The following is a 14,982-nucleotide window of genomic DNA, read 5'->3' as shown; positions in this document are numbered from 1 at the left end:
TGTAAAACTGAAGACCAAGGTCCATGCCAGACGACTATTAAATCTGAAGGAGTTTCAGCGATTTGCCAAACAAAAGGATACGCAATTGAATATTTGCATTAGGGAGACATCTATATGCACAGGAAGCTTTTTGGAAGAAATTTGGGTATAAATGATCACTGTTTATTCAGGTTTGGCTGTATGTGTTTGTGCAACTGTTTTATGATTAGTTTGTTTAGTATTTGTGTGGATTGGAGCATTGTGAGACCTCAAGTTACACACAAATCACCACACACATTTGCAAATCTTACTCTAGGCTTGTCATCAATCATGTTATACACATTTGTAACACTTTTGAGGCAAATTTCTCTCAAAATCTCTCTCACCAATTCCTTTTACAATGCAGCTTACAAATGAAGCTTGCAGGTGACTTCAGTAAGAGTAAGGTTTCAATGTTTTCTACTCCTCTACATCATAACTGTTGCTCAAGGTAATTAATAAGAGAAAACCTGTTCATATCATAGAGTATTTTGCTAATTTTAGCTCTATTTCCTATCTATTTTTGCATATGTATGTAGTAATGGTAACTGATCTTGGAGCAGTAAAAGCCAAGTCAGGGGTAGCTTGTCTGGCACTCTGGTCTCCCATCAAAGACAGGTTTATTTATTAAAAAACAAACAAAAAACAAGCAAAAAGTCTGCTACAACTATGGTTTGCCAGTGTGTGAATGTGAGAGTGATAAATAATAATAATAATAAACTTTATTTATAAAGCACACTTAAAAACCAAGGGTATGCCAAGGTGCTTAACAAGTAACATAGAGAATAAAAGGAAGATAATAGAAAGATAATAGAAGAAGAGTGAATGAATAATTGTAAAGTGCTTTGAGTGTCTAGAAAAGCACTATATAAAATGCAATCCATTATTATTACATAAATAACTACATCTACAATCTACATCTGTGGCACATTTCCCCATGAGTGAACTGTTACGGACCTTCTTTGAACTATAAATAAATACATAGACTATAGTAATTTAGAAAATAACGTCATTTTAATGCAATGCATTCAGCAGTACAATAAATCAGTTTAATTGAAGCCAGAAATGATTCTATGAAGCCATTAAAAAAATGAAGACAGACCTAATCCTGTCTTATTGAACATACTGTATGTTTAATTTAACATAGAGCTAATTAAACATGTGCTGTGTAGTCTTTGCTCAGCAGAGACTTCCATTTCTTCTTTATCTCTCTCCAAGAAATATTTGTTCCCAAGAATGTAACCCTCAATACACAATGCTGCCAACAAGTCTTATTTTGTCCAAGCTAAATCATTAAAGATGTTTTTTGTGGGTTTTTTTTGTTGTTTTGTTTTAAAGCTGTGATCTTGCAGCAGATTTGGTTAGTAAGGACTTTCTATAAGATAGATCTGGGTTTGTATGTGCAGTAATCAGTCTATAGTGTATTCAAAAGGATAGTCCTGTGTGGGCACTGAGTCAAAGACAACACTATCGAATGGGTTTTCAGTGGACCATTCATCCACAGGAAACCAAGAGTCATACCATGAGGTTGTTCTCTTGGTTTCAGGTGGTAGAGTGGTGGATGCTGTGGTGGTGGTTGTTGTCATTGTAGTCGCAGGGGTGGTTCTAAGGCTGGCTTGTAACCTCTGCAAACGCAGCCTCCGTATACGCATCAGCCGCAGCCGTCTACGTCGCGCAATGTCGTGAGTGTTGGCGGGATTTTCAAGCTCTGTATCAATGCTGGGGGCTGCCACAGTGCTGGCTGCAGTTGTTTTCACTACATTCGCTTTGGTGATGAGTCGAATGGGTCTTTTGCCGTGGAGTGCCATGATTTTCTTGATGCGATCCCAGTTGGATTTGGTTAAGGTGAAACTGCAGGGTGTTGCTCCGGAGTCATAGCCCACCATGCAGAGCCGTGTCTGAGGGGTGTAGCCATCAGCTTTGGCTGTTACCTTGTACTCCCCAGGATTTAGCAGTCGCCAGTAATCCCCGCCCACAGCTATACAATGGTTACATTAAAAAAGGTCATGTTAAAAAATGCTGTAAACGAATGACTGGATCTTCATGATCTGAAACACTATATAAAATAGTTTACCAGTTTTAACATCATGCCGTATCCCCTCAACAGATATTGTCGCGTTGGGAAGTGGATTTCCATCTATATCCCTCACAATACCCTTTATCCCGCGATGTACCTGCACAAGAAAAGTACATCCCAGTGAATCTTAAGGAAATTTCACATGTAGAAAACATTAATTTCCACGTTTGTCAATGACATATCAAAGCTGCTATGTACAAGACTTTTCGTGACAAAAGCTTGCGTTCAGCTACCACTAAAGCAGATAAGCAACTGACATGAAAATATAATTTTTAACTACACTCAACAAAAATATAAACGCAACACCTTTGTTTTTGCTCCCATTCCCCATGGGATGGACGTAGAGACCTAAAATTCATTCCAGATACACAATATAACCATCCCTCCCAAACAGTGGTCACAAATCAGTCCAAATGTGTGGTAGTGGGCACATCTGCTATATTGAGATAATCCATCCCACCTCACAGGTGTGCCACATCAGGATGCTGATCTGACATCATGAGTAGTGCACAGGTGTACCTCAGACTGCCCACAACAAAAGGCCACCCTGGAATGTGCAGTTTTGTCTCACAGCAAAATGCCACAAGCAATGAGGGAGCGTGCAATTGGCATGCTGACAGCAGGAATGTCAACCAGATCTGTCGCCCGTGCTTTGAATGTTCATTTCTCAACCATAAGCCGTCTCCACTGGCGTTTCAGAGAATATGGCAGCACATCCAACCGGCCTCACAACCGCAGACCTCGTGTAACCACACCAGCCCAGGACCTCCACATCCAGCAGGTTCACCTCCAAGATCGTCTGAGACCAGCCACCCAGACAGCTGCTGGAACAATTGGTTTGCACAACCAAACAATTTCTGCACAAACTGTCAGAAACCGTCTCAGGGACGCTCAACTGCATGCCCGTCGTCCTCATCGGGGTCTTGACCTGACTCCAGCTCGTCGCCGTAACAGACTTGTGTGGGCAAATGCTCACATTCGATGGCGTCTGGCACGTTGGAGAGGTGTGCGCTTCACGGATGAATCATGGTTCACATTGTTCAGGGCAGATGGCAGCTGAGAATGTCCCAGTTCTTGCATGGCCAGCATACTCACCGGACATGTCACCCATTGAGCATGTTCGGGATGTGCTTGACCGGCGTATACGACAGCGTGTACCAGTTCCCACGAATATCCAACAACCTCGCACAGCCATTGAAGTGGAGTGGACCAACATTCCACAGGCCACAATTGACAATCTGATAGACTCCATGCGACGATGTGTTGCACTGCATGAGGCAAATGGTGGTCACACCAGATACTGACTGGTTCTGGGTCCCCAGACCCCCAATAGCGCAAAAAACTGCACATTCCAGGGTGGCCTTTTGTTGTGGGCAGTCTGAGGTACACCTGTGCACTACTCATGATGTCAGATCAGCATCCTGATGTGGCACACCTGTGAGGTGGGATGGATTATCTCAATATAGCAGATGTGCCCACTACCACACATTTGGACTGATTTGTGACCACTGTTTGGGAGGGATGGTTATATTGTGTATCTGGAATGAATTTTAGGTCTCTACGTCCATCCCATGGGGAATGGGAGCAAAAACAAAGGTGTTGCGTTTATATTTTTGTTGAGTGTAAATATAATGAAATAAAATTCTCACTTGTTCAATAAAGGACAACAAAGCCTCACGGTTGTTCTCCCACTCAAGAGGCAATTCACTCTCATGGGGAAACTTATCACAGCCCAAGAAGATGGAGAGCTCGAAGCAGTTTGTGTGCAGGTAGCTGAAGTCATTCATACCTGTGGAGGAGATTGTGTTTTAGAGGAAATATTCTCCTTCAGTTGTAATATCATCTGGCTATTTAGATGATTTTATTTGTCCATTTTTGGAGAAACAGAAAAATAGCCTTTTGATAACCTTGATATTTAAGGATAAATCTTGTGATAGAATTCTGGTCGACTGTTTCTGATTTGCATAAACATTTTAATAAACAACCCTAAACATTTATAATGATTGTCATATTAATAAAGACATTTGACATGGCATTTTCACTGGTTTTTCTTACCATCACAATGATGGTAAGAAATTAGGAAAGACACATAAAAAATGTACATTTTCCAGCAATATTGTAAAATTATAAATGGTCAAACTTTGGACCATAAACTTTTCATGCAAACAGGAGATGGTCGATCAGGAGATGTTCTAAGGTGATGATTTGAGACAGAAAGACCCCTTAATGGTCTTGACTGAAATATTTTTCATTTATGACCTTTTTGCTGTGTCATGTTAACACTTACTTCCCACCACTGGCTTCCAGGTGGCTCTGTTAGTGATCCCCTGTCCTCCAGTGATATCATCTCCATGGCAGGAACCTCGGTAGGTCTCTGTCATGGTTAGATGGCTGTGGGCATATGACATTGCCAACCACCGAAACATGGCGTCGTCTGGAGTCTCCCTCAGAGCACCCTCATTCTGGCGCTGAATGCGAGCCCAGGTGTCCTCGTTCATTTCTGCATTATTTCTCCAACGACGGTTGTCAGTTAGCTTAAACATTAAGACAGCATAGAGTTATTATACAAGTGTACAGCTGCCAAAGAGTGCTTTTGTTAGGTGTTCTTAGTAAAAGAGCCATACAGAAATTGGTGGACGCTGCATGTCAAAAGGATATGTGACCAGTTTTTCGCCTCCTTGCAAATTAGCTCCCAGAACAAAAGGGTTGCGCTCCATCCAGGTAATTACAGCTTTTGTCTCAACTGCAAGCTAAAAGAGATAAAGATTGCTAATAAATTTGTAGTAAATTAAAACACACACACACACACACACACACACACACACACACACACACACACAATCCCAAAGGACGGTAAACAAACTCACAGAGCCATTCAAAAAGTTTTCTGGAAGGGGGATGTGATGATTAGGCACTATACGAGGCACCCAGCCTCTGTCTTCAGCTCCCCACAAGATGCTGTTTAGATCTGGGAAATTCTGGAAAATGTCATAACCTTCTTCAGTCCAGTGGCCCAGGGCCCAGTTTCCCATCTCTGATCCCTGCAGGAGTGAGGATGGTGTTAGGTCATTCATGCTCTCTGGGATCTCTGAATAATTTTTCTACAGTGTTTTGAAAAATCTGTCAGTTGTGGTGAAGACAAGTAGGCTCAGACATGAGACGAAGCAACAAAATTCCTTTTATAAATGCAAGATTTGTAGAAAACAACTTAATTAAAAAAACATTAAAAACTGTATTCTAAACTAATGTAACTAATTTAAGAAATTAGAAATTCTGGTATGAGATACTAAATTTGGATCAAAAATTTCATACTGATTATGGCTCTGTAAACAAAAAGATGTTTACAGCCACTGTTACTTTGAAAGGCGGACACAGGCATCATCATGTATCATACTGGTTTGGGAAATCTTGTTGATGAAATCTTGAGCTTAGGATTTTTAAGCCTTTAGCATGTTTTTAGCAATGAAACTGGCAGATATTAGATATTCATATGGTAGTGACTTGTCAGTAAGAAGTAAGGCCTGACTTACAATGTTACCTATTTTATTGTCCTTCTGCACTAAAAATGGTATCTATAAGCTATGAGTTGATGGAACCGAGGGTTGTTCTCCACAGACTGCTCGACCTTTTTTACAACCTTGTTGAACATTAAAGTTTGTAGGTTTAAGGCACTTCCACAATTGCTTCACTTTTCTCCACATTGTTTGCGGTATGTGCCACTAAACAAAGTTTGAAGCCTTTGATTGTACCATCTCGTAGGCCAGCTCGTAAGCATCCGGGTTCAGTGAGGGCACCAAGTGTATTCTAACACCATCCACCAGGCGACGGACTCTTGGGTTGTCATCATTGTATTCTTTACATAGAAACTGCATAAGCAGCAGGAGGAGCTCTCGTCCAAGTGCCTCGTTACCATGGAGGCCAGCTGTGTAACGAAATTCTGGTTCACCTAAACAAAAAGACAACATATTAACGCAACTAACAATTTATTTTCTGGACTAAGAGCCACTTGAATGTGGTAAAACCTATTTACATTGCTCTGTAAAGATGCAAAGCGTTATACATGTACATTAAATGACAGACATCATGCAATGTCTACAAGTCAAAAAAACAAAATATTACTTTGCCAGCAACAAGTGTAATGACACTCAGATCTGTGTCTCACGGTGAACCATAATCTGTGTAAATTATGCAATTCTAAGATGAGCTTCAGCTGAGAGAATTACACTTAAGTAAAAATATTATAGATCTCTCTACCAGGCTCATGCTCCCCGGGGTTATCGGAGATTTCCATGGCATACATTTTCAGGCCCTGGGAGCTTTTTCCAATGTTGTAGATCCTGGTGATGTTGGGACATTCCTCATTTATTACCTTCATCATCTAGAAGAGTGAAGGAAAAACACATTTATGGATGGTTGCTGCAACATTATTGCTTTTGTAGGTTTTGGCATACTGCTAGAGAGGCAAGGTTGAAATGTTGCATTATGGAGTAGACTGATAGTGTCCCAAGTGAGAAACAGACCTGTCTCATATCCTTGTAGTTGTGGTGTCTGAAGTCCAGGTCATCGGATGGGTTGACCTCATTCTCACTGTGGTGGCTTCCTGAAAAAGTTGGCAAAGAGATTAGCAGAGTGGGAAGGAGATATTTTACTAAGCAGAAGTTTTTAATTTCAGTTTCAAGTACACTACTCCACTTTAAGTATTTGTTATGCATTTAGAATTTATTTAATTTATTTAAGGGTACCTAATATGCTTATAAACAAAAATGTTTAACAGGTCTAGTGTTGGCACAAGTAATCATTGGGAATTAAAACACTGTTTTAGATCATTTCTAGTTTATTCTCACATTACGTTTTATGTGGTTAGAAATTCACTGTAGAATTAGTTAGAAAATCCCTGCCCAGCAACAGCGGGGGTTGAGACAGGAAGCTGTTATAACTGTAGCAATGCAGGAGTTGTGTGTGAATGTATAAAAGAGAGGCTGAGACGTCCCAGTGATAGAGCTCTCATGACTGTGGAGCTGTGATGTTTGATGTGTGTTAGCTCTGCTGCATGCAGTAATTAAAAAAGCTTGGCCACAGCTGATTGTGTTGCTTTATTAACAGAAAATTCCATCACAGTTAGGACCCCTGGTTTTAGAACCCAGGGTTTTGAGTTTTGGTTACTTTCGGTATGTTCATATATACGTTTTTTAGGGTTTTAGTTTTACCCATTTTGCCTCTCGAATCCTGGATACTAGGTCCAAAACCTGCCTGCTGTACAGCGCATCTTGATAAAAACACTCGTAATGGCTGAGGTATTTTGTTGCATTCTGAAGCTTTTGATGGTTTTAAATTCATACCCCATGAAGTAATCCACAGCAAACCCTCTTATTTTGACTTACCTACATGTTTAAATTTTGATCTTCAAAGTAACCTAAACCTCAGTTGTCAGATAGATAACACAGTAAAAACCCTAATATTTCTATTTAAAATACAAGCTTATGAGTAAGTACCAATATTTTGCAGTCAAAACGTTCAGCTGCTGCTGAGTAGATGTTATTGTTGTGTCTTTCCTAAAGCTAGTGGCAATACAAGCAGTTATCTTGCACTTATGTAGCACACTTAAGGACCACGGTTAGGAGGTTCATGCTATGATTCTGAAACAGACTTTTGTGTATTTCCACTCTTACTTTGGCAAAAGAACAATTTTTTTCTTGTTTCCCCCCTTCCAGTATGAGGTGACATACTGTATTATGGAATGAAGAAAACATGACTCATAAGGTTGGAAAACTTCAAGTTTCTACAAATGAAGTGAAAAGTCTGTGAACATGTTAAGACTGATGTATTTCTGCATAAATATACCCTCAAACATTAATTTTCACACAGCTACTAAAAGTAGATAAAAAGTTAAAAAGCTCTTTAAAGAATCAAAGATTTAGTTATTTATTTATTGAGATATTACATCCTGTGACAGGGGGAAAAGTATTTGACCCTTGAGGATTAGCAGTAAAAACAAGCCATAATTGTCACGGTTCTTGGTCATTTTGACCCAGCATTTCAAGTTTTTTGTGTTTTGGTATTATTCTTTATTATGGTTTATGTTCTGATTCACTAGTTGTGCTATTTTGATTATTATTATCATATGTTTCAGTGGAATTGTTGTTAATAGTTTAGTTCTTAGGTCTAGATTTCGTGCTCCCTCTGTTCAGTGTCTAGTCCATGCCTCTGTGCCTGTCCTGGTCCCTCATCTCTATGTTCCCTCTGTTGCCATGTCTGTCGTAGTGTTAAGCTCGTGTCTCTGACTCCATGTCTGTGCATGCTTGTCTTATTTTCTGTTTTACTTTGATAGTCTTGTGTGCTTTGTTAGTATGTTTAGTTTAGTCCTACCTAATTAGTTCCAGCTGTGCGTTTCTCCTATCTCCCGTTCCCTGATTACTCCGATGAGTATTTTAATCCTCAGTCTTCCCCTCTTTCTGTTGGGTCGTACACAATCCCTTCGTGTTGTGTTTCTACCTCATGTTCTCGTTGCTTGTTTCTGGTTTAGTTTTCCTAGTTCATGTTTCCTAGTTTTACTTTCTAGAAAAAATTTTCTAGCAAATAAAGCTGAGCTTTAAGTTTATCATTCAGTCTGTGAGTCCTTCATTTGGGTCTTTCCTCCTGCCTGCCACACAGCAAATTTGACTTGACAGTAATAGAATCCAAGTTAATGCATACTAAATCTTTGTTTTGTCTGACATTTTAATTTAAAATATTACTATTTAAAAAAATACTAACTGGGTAGCTGACAAGCTAGGATCTCGGCTCTGAGACATAGGCTGCCATTCCAGCTCTGAGGCAGAATACGGATGTAACGTGCCACCACTGGTGTAGCAAACTGACTCATCACTGGTGTTTCCTTATCCACATTGCCATAGAACAACTGCAGGAGAGAATCACAGGAGAAGGAAATGAGAAGGTGTAAAGGTGTAATTCACTGTTACGAAAACATTTTCATAATTAGTTGTGGCTCAATCACCCATTCAGCGTAGCCATCGTGTAGTAAAGTCCAGTCTCTGCTGTCGTTGCTGAAGGCCACAAAGTAGGACGACACAAAATCCTCACTAGGATCAAAACAAAAGAAATTACTGAGTACTGACTTTAATGAAACACAGCAGCACTTGTGCAAGGTTTTATTATGTGGAGATGGAGTAGGACTCACTGTAGCTCAGAGTTTCTTCCCTGGGTGATGACCCCAGTAAACTCCACCTCTCGGCGGGCATCAACTTGAAACCAGTGTTCTCGCTCCTCTGACTCTGCACACCATGCACCACCATACAGGTCTTCATCATTGTCAGAGCCCTGTACACAACCACACAGAGAGCTGAAAATACATTGTTTTCCTGATAAAATGATGGAATAACTCCTTGAAAGCCTACGAGGAGTAATCATTGAAGCTCTTTTCTCAACTGAGAGGCTTCTGTCATATTTCAGGGCCTCTCATAGGACAAAATGGTTCAGTGCACATTGGAAGTTTTTGAGGGTTGTCTCTGTCCATGCAGCTACCTTTGGAAAAACCTGGAAACTATTCTAATGGTTGTCTTTATTGACTTATACTGAGGTGCAAAAATTCTTAATTAAGGGTGAGGTCATCAAATACCATCTTTATGGGGGAGTTAAATTAGTCCCAGTGTGCACCTTTTATGTATTATTTTGCATGCTTTTTCTGTTAGTCCTGAGAATAAAAACATGATGATTCACAAAAGAATGTTTTTGTTGTTGTTTTGTTTTAACTGAAAGCATCATGCAGTTTTGTGCACTCTTTGTTTCTCCGAATCTGTGCAGCATTAGTGGAGAGTTAGGATGACACAGATAGTTTCATTAAATGAAATTAACATCCATCCATTGTCCTTATCAAGGTCATGGGGGGTGCTGGAGATTATCATAGCCACCACAGAGCAAGAAGCAGGGTACACCCTGGAGAGGTCGCCAGTCTTTTGGAGAGCTAACACAGAGTGACAGACAACCACTCACATCTATGGGCATTTTAGAATCCTCAGTTAACCTAACCCAACTAACTGTGTGTTTTAAAAATGTGGGAGGAAGCTGGAGTACCTGGAGAGAACACATGCAACCACAGGAGAACATGCACACTCCACACAGAAAAACCCCAGTCAGATGGTGGAGTCAAACTCCTAACCTTTTTGCTGTAAGGCAACCATCTTTACCACTGCACCACCATGCTGCCTAAAGGAAATTACACCAAAATGAAATTATCCTTTGTGTTGCACTCTGTTGCGGCATTGGGATAACAAGCGGAAATCTCCAGGGCTGGAAAATTGGGTTCCTCTAAAGACAGCTTAAAGCTAACTCCAAAAGCATGTCATTCCCCAATCCCAAGTAATGAAAAATTCCCCACAGTGCTTTAGTCAGTGGTTGACTCTTGTGCTTCAATACAGCTGCCATAAACACAGTAGCTACATATCATGTCTATTTATGACGGTAGGACAGTAACTAAAATCACTGTAACTTGTAATTTTCTACCAATTTTCAGGTGACTTGGTTTTATATTTTCATCTGAAAGGTTCTTGGTCCTTTGTGTGAAGGCCAGTGCACTTTGTGTTGATTTTTCTGAATATCAGTTGTGGGTTAATACGGATAAGGAAGTTCTGAATTTAGAGTATACCTGCATGTTAAGGCGCCCCCTCTGAGCTGAGAACCCATGATGAGACTGAGAGGAAGCTAACAGCTGGTCATCTTCTACCCGGTGAGACTCCAAGCCCAGAGGAGGACATTCTGGGAGGGAAATCAGAGCACACACCAACAAAATCTGTGTAACAAATGTTGCTGAGAGACACTAAAAAAGACACACAGTGTAAAAGAAATGTTGTAGTTCAATATAAGGCTGATTGTTTTGTTTTTTTACAGATCTTATCATTATTATTAATATTATATTAATCTCTGTCTTTACTGTGAATGTTTAAAACTAAAAAACAAGTGAACAAAACAGAGAGACTCTCTTACTTTTTGGTTCAGCTGGCATTGAGATCTGCTTACGTCTCTCCTCTTCCTCCTCCTCCCACTTTTTCCTCAGTCTTTCGGCTTTCAGAGATTAATAAAAAAATAGTAAATGTCAGAAAAAGGGACTTGCTCTCAAGCCCACCACCGCCACCACACAAACTATTTCCACATGTGCTCATAATATGCACCTTGATTTCCACTTGTGTTCCATTATTTGTTTTTACTTTAAAATACAGGGCATTTAAGTTTGTAATCAGGAGTAAATTTCCTCCACATTTCATTGGATTTTACAGGAAATTGTTCTGAAAAACTCTGTTATCAAACTGATCCTTTCAGTCACCCTCTTCTGCATGTTTTGATATCACCATAATATCTCCTAAATAGTCCCAGAGCTTTACATAACTATGCACAACAGGATACTGTGGCAGCTGTTGGAATTCTAGTTCATTATTTATTTTCTCATTAAAAACAGACCACTGATGGTGTAAGAATAATAGTGTCACGCTACATTTTTTTCTGCCAAGATTTCAAATAAAAAGAGCAAAACCAGCAAGATGTAAGTCATTTAAAAACACTTCAAAAACGGAGCATATCCTCTAGCTTAATCTTTAAACAGTTTAGAGTAAATGTTTTAATTTGCTCTGTTGTACAATGAAGTGGACGGTTACTTGTATCAGTTTTGATGGAGTTGTTCTAATACTATTTCCATATTTTATCATGAGGCAGGTTTTATACTTTTTATTTTTTCGTTTCTTAATTAAAAAACAAAAACAGAAGGCCGTGATGAAGTATTGTTACTATTGAACATGTAAACAGAGTGAAAGAGAAATGTATAATTATAATATTCTTCTGGGGTTTGTGGTAAAGGTTTACAACATGATGATGTTAAAGTTCTGATGTTTATCAATGTAAAAAAACAAACAATAAATATAAACCTTTTTCGGCCTTTTCTTTTAGAGCTCTCTCCTCCTCTTCTTCTTGTTTTTTAGCTGCCACTGTTGTCAGGGAATCAAAAAGTAAAAAATTATCTTAATGTCATGATGAAGAGCTGCAGTGTATGTTATATATTACACTTCATTAGTTATTTGTGGCAAGCAGACGTACAATCAGTGTAGTCATATTCTTCATACCAGGCTCCAATATATGGAACGGTGGTGGATTCCTCTGAAAGAGATGCAAAGATCTGATTTCAGTTGGAGTTTTTTGTTTCTGCATCACCAAATAAATTTTTTTAAAAAAATGACACATTGCCATTAACACAGCCCTACACTGTATGACATTGTATACCTGGTATGTACATGATGACCTCAGGAGTTGTGACATCTTTCTTCGTATCAGGATATCTGCCAGGCACCTCATCTGCTATGAACATAGCAATCAGACATTATTGTTTTAGCTGGAAGATGATAAAAACTTTAAAACGAATGAAAACATCTTAATCAGAACAAAAGTTCCATGTTACTGTGGAAATATTAATGGAGAAAAACTCCCACCAGAATGGATTTGAACTTAACTCTAAGTTGTCTTGATGCATGCTCAGTCATGCAAAGGACTGATTGAGCATCATTCAGAATCAACTTTTGTGGGTTAGTTCCCTTCTTTTAAATTCTCAAACGCCCATTCTTTATTATATCTGAACTTGAAATATATCTTAAATGTGGTTCAGTCAAGAGAGGCAATCGCATGAATTCATCCATTATCACCTGGACCTAAAAATAAACTGTGTTTTATATTCCATCCATCCATTCTCTTGCTCATTTGGATAGCTGGTGCCTATCCCAGCTCTCATAGAGCAAGAGGACATGTCACAAGTCTGTTGCAGAGCTAAACATAGACCACAACCATTTGTTGACATATTCACATCTATAGCCAATTTAGAATTACAAATTAACCTAACCTTTGAACCCATAATCTGTTTTCGGTGGGATGATAGTACCTCTCAGCATTGTCATTATTTTAATGAACTAAAGTAATTTAATGAACCGTCTAGGCTGTTTTGACTGATCATTGTGGGCTGCCTGGACCAAAAATCCCAGGCGCCCAGTTTTGTTGTCCTTGTTCAGCCCTGATAGAGCTGTACAACACAATACAATACAATGCCCTGCAACATCACAATGATGCCATAATTGGCTGATGCAGTCATATTGTAATAAAAACATCATAAAGCATCAACATTTTAGCATAGACCTTGCTCTACGGGGGGTAGTGCTCTTTTTAATTATAATATATCATTATATACTGATATAAAAAAAATTTTATTGATGGCTATCTATAGTCACATTGTAAAATAACCCAAAACAAACAAAACTATCTATGATAGTTTCCTCCTTCACAACAATTGTAGTACGGGTAATTAAAAAAAAAAAAAAACTCACCCATTTGGTTTTTTTAAACTCAAAGTTAGAATTATGGGGCTTTGTTAAGTGTGCTAATACAGGTAGCTGTAGCTGACAGTTGTCTGTTAGGCCTTTCCTCTGGTAATTTGATTCATTGAACTTTTCAGAATATTTTAATGGCATTAAGTATCAAATAATATGGCTTGCTGTACCTGTATTTTATGCACTATTTATGCTACTTTGCTAATTATCAGGTTAATAAGCAGGTACCTGTCTGTGCATTGAAGTAGTGCTGTTTATGGATGCACCTTCTACCTCATGTCCAAATATGGTCACTTCTAGTTCTGCAAAACAACACGGCTCAGGCCAAAATATAAATACTGAGATGTCAATGAATGTGTGATGTCAGAAAGGTTACAACCACAGCCATCCTTTGTCTATTTGTATATAGTCTGCAGTTGGTCCCTATCCAGAAGCTCAAATAAACAAAACAACTTAACACTTCTGTAGCCATTTTTTTATAATCTATGATAAGGGTTCATTTTTGATTGAATAATTCATTTGTGACAAAAACCTTTGCTGCCATTTTTTAAAATCTTTCATCTTGACAGTCATTGTATTCTCACTGGACCTTGTAAGCTTTGTCATACAAGGGTTGGTTGAAAGTTCTGACTCTCAGTGAGATAATATTAATGGAACATACGTCTGGGATGCCAGTAGTCAACATCAAGCTCACTGTGGGTTTTTGTTGGAGATGTTGGCTTCTTGAACATGTCATCTGTATAGAAAAGACAAAGAGGAAGACTATTAGTAGTATAATTCTAACTTCAAGTAATAGGGCAGCTTATGTAAGAGTTTCTTACATAAGTTATCCAGCGCCAGTTGCTTCTGATCAGGCAGTTGAAAACTAGTGCCAAGATGTCCACTATATTAGAACTGTGTGTCTAACTAATATAATTGACTTGTGTTACAAATAATACAGGTCTTTGGCAAGTCATCCATACAAAAAAAAGATTGTATGTTAACTTCTGACCACAATTAGAGATCAATTTACTGTATAAGAAATTTTAAAACTCAATATATGTATTAGTGTAAACGTTTTAATCAGGCTTTTACTTCAAGTACTTAAACAGGTGAAGGTTTTAAAATCGTAGGACCAGTTCATAACCTGTGAAAGTCTTACCCAGGTCTGGCTCAACAGGCTCTTCCCCCCTACGCTCCTTTGGGGTCACAGGTTGAATCGCTACAAACACGAAAATAAAGGGTTAAAAAGCTGCAATCTTAACAAATAATCTCCAGTGGAAGTCCCAAGTAAAGAACTTGCTCCACTATAAACTTTTATGGACCTAAAACCACTGATATTCATAACAGGTACTTAAAATGCACATAATAAGTAATTTGTTATGTACAGTTATTATAGATGATCTGCAACATCATTCACTGCCATATTCTTAAAGAAGAATTTAATTAATTATTTGCAGACCTTTAAAAACACAATTATCTATACATATATATATATATTTTGTTTTTTCACTGTGGGGTGCCCTAGCATCCCTATTGATGAGCCACCACTGG

The 14,982-nt window shown here is 38.8% G+C and overlaps 1 protein-coding gene across 2 annotated transcripts in view; it reads right to left on the bottom strand.

Annotated features, from left to right (window-relative positions):
• Nucleotides 1-1,076: 1,076 nt before the first annotated feature.
• aebp1a (AE binding protein 1a) overlaps nucleotides 1,077-14,982 on the bottom strand; it is a 22,802-nt gene continuing 8,896 nt past the window's right edge. The window contains exons 3-21 of one of the 2 annotated variants that reach the window (XM_085414638.1): nucleotides 14,591-14,650; nucleotides 14,111-14,185; nucleotides 12,359-12,433; nucleotides 12,176-12,235; nucleotides 12,007-12,066; nucleotides 11,075-11,152; nucleotides 10,737-10,846; nucleotides 9,273-9,412; nucleotides 9,090-9,174; nucleotides 8,849-8,993; nucleotides 6,616-6,695; nucleotides 6,350-6,473; nucleotides 5,845-6,041; nucleotides 4,963-5,136; nucleotides 4,720-4,845; nucleotides 4,383-4,629; nucleotides 3,745-3,884; nucleotides 2,093-2,192; nucleotides 1,077-1,996 (exon numbers count right to left, since the gene is read on the bottom strand). In XM_085414638.1, coding sequence (XP_085270764.1) covers nucleotides 1,428-1,996; nucleotides 2,093-2,192; nucleotides 3,745-3,884; nucleotides 4,383-4,629; nucleotides 4,720-4,845; nucleotides 4,963-5,136; nucleotides 5,845-6,041; nucleotides 6,350-6,473; nucleotides 6,616-6,695; nucleotides 8,849-8,993; nucleotides 9,090-9,174; nucleotides 9,273-9,412; nucleotides 10,737-10,846; nucleotides 11,075-11,152; nucleotides 12,007-12,066; nucleotides 12,176-12,235; nucleotides 12,359-12,433; nucleotides 14,111-14,185; nucleotides 14,591-14,650 — 2,645 coding nt within the window. In that variant the 3' untranslated portion in view covers nucleotides 1,077-1,427. The remainder of the gene's footprint in view (nucleotides 1,997-2,092; nucleotides 2,193-3,744; nucleotides 3,885-4,382; nucleotides 4,630-4,719; nucleotides 4,846-4,962; nucleotides 5,137-5,844; nucleotides 6,042-6,349; nucleotides 6,474-6,615; nucleotides 6,696-8,848; nucleotides 8,994-9,089; nucleotides 9,175-9,272; nucleotides 9,413-10,736; nucleotides 10,847-11,074; nucleotides 11,153-12,006; nucleotides 12,067-12,175; nucleotides 12,236-12,358; nucleotides 12,434-14,110; nucleotides 14,186-14,590; nucleotides 14,651-14,982) is intronic. The other variant, XM_085414639.1, reaches the window with a different exon arrangement.

This window comes from Rhamphochromis longiceps, linkage group LG7 (genome assembly GCF_057381845.1).
Source record: "Rhamphochromis longiceps isolate RC_006_pf linkage group LG7, R_longiceps_female_GT1.1, whole genome shotgun sequence".
NCBI classification, from domain to species: Eukaryota; Metazoa; Chordata; class Actinopteri; order Cichliformes; family Cichlidae; genus Rhamphochromis; species Rhamphochromis longiceps.
Note: the sequence above shows the minus strand (reverse complement) of the source record. Positions and strands in the feature narration are given on the sequence as shown.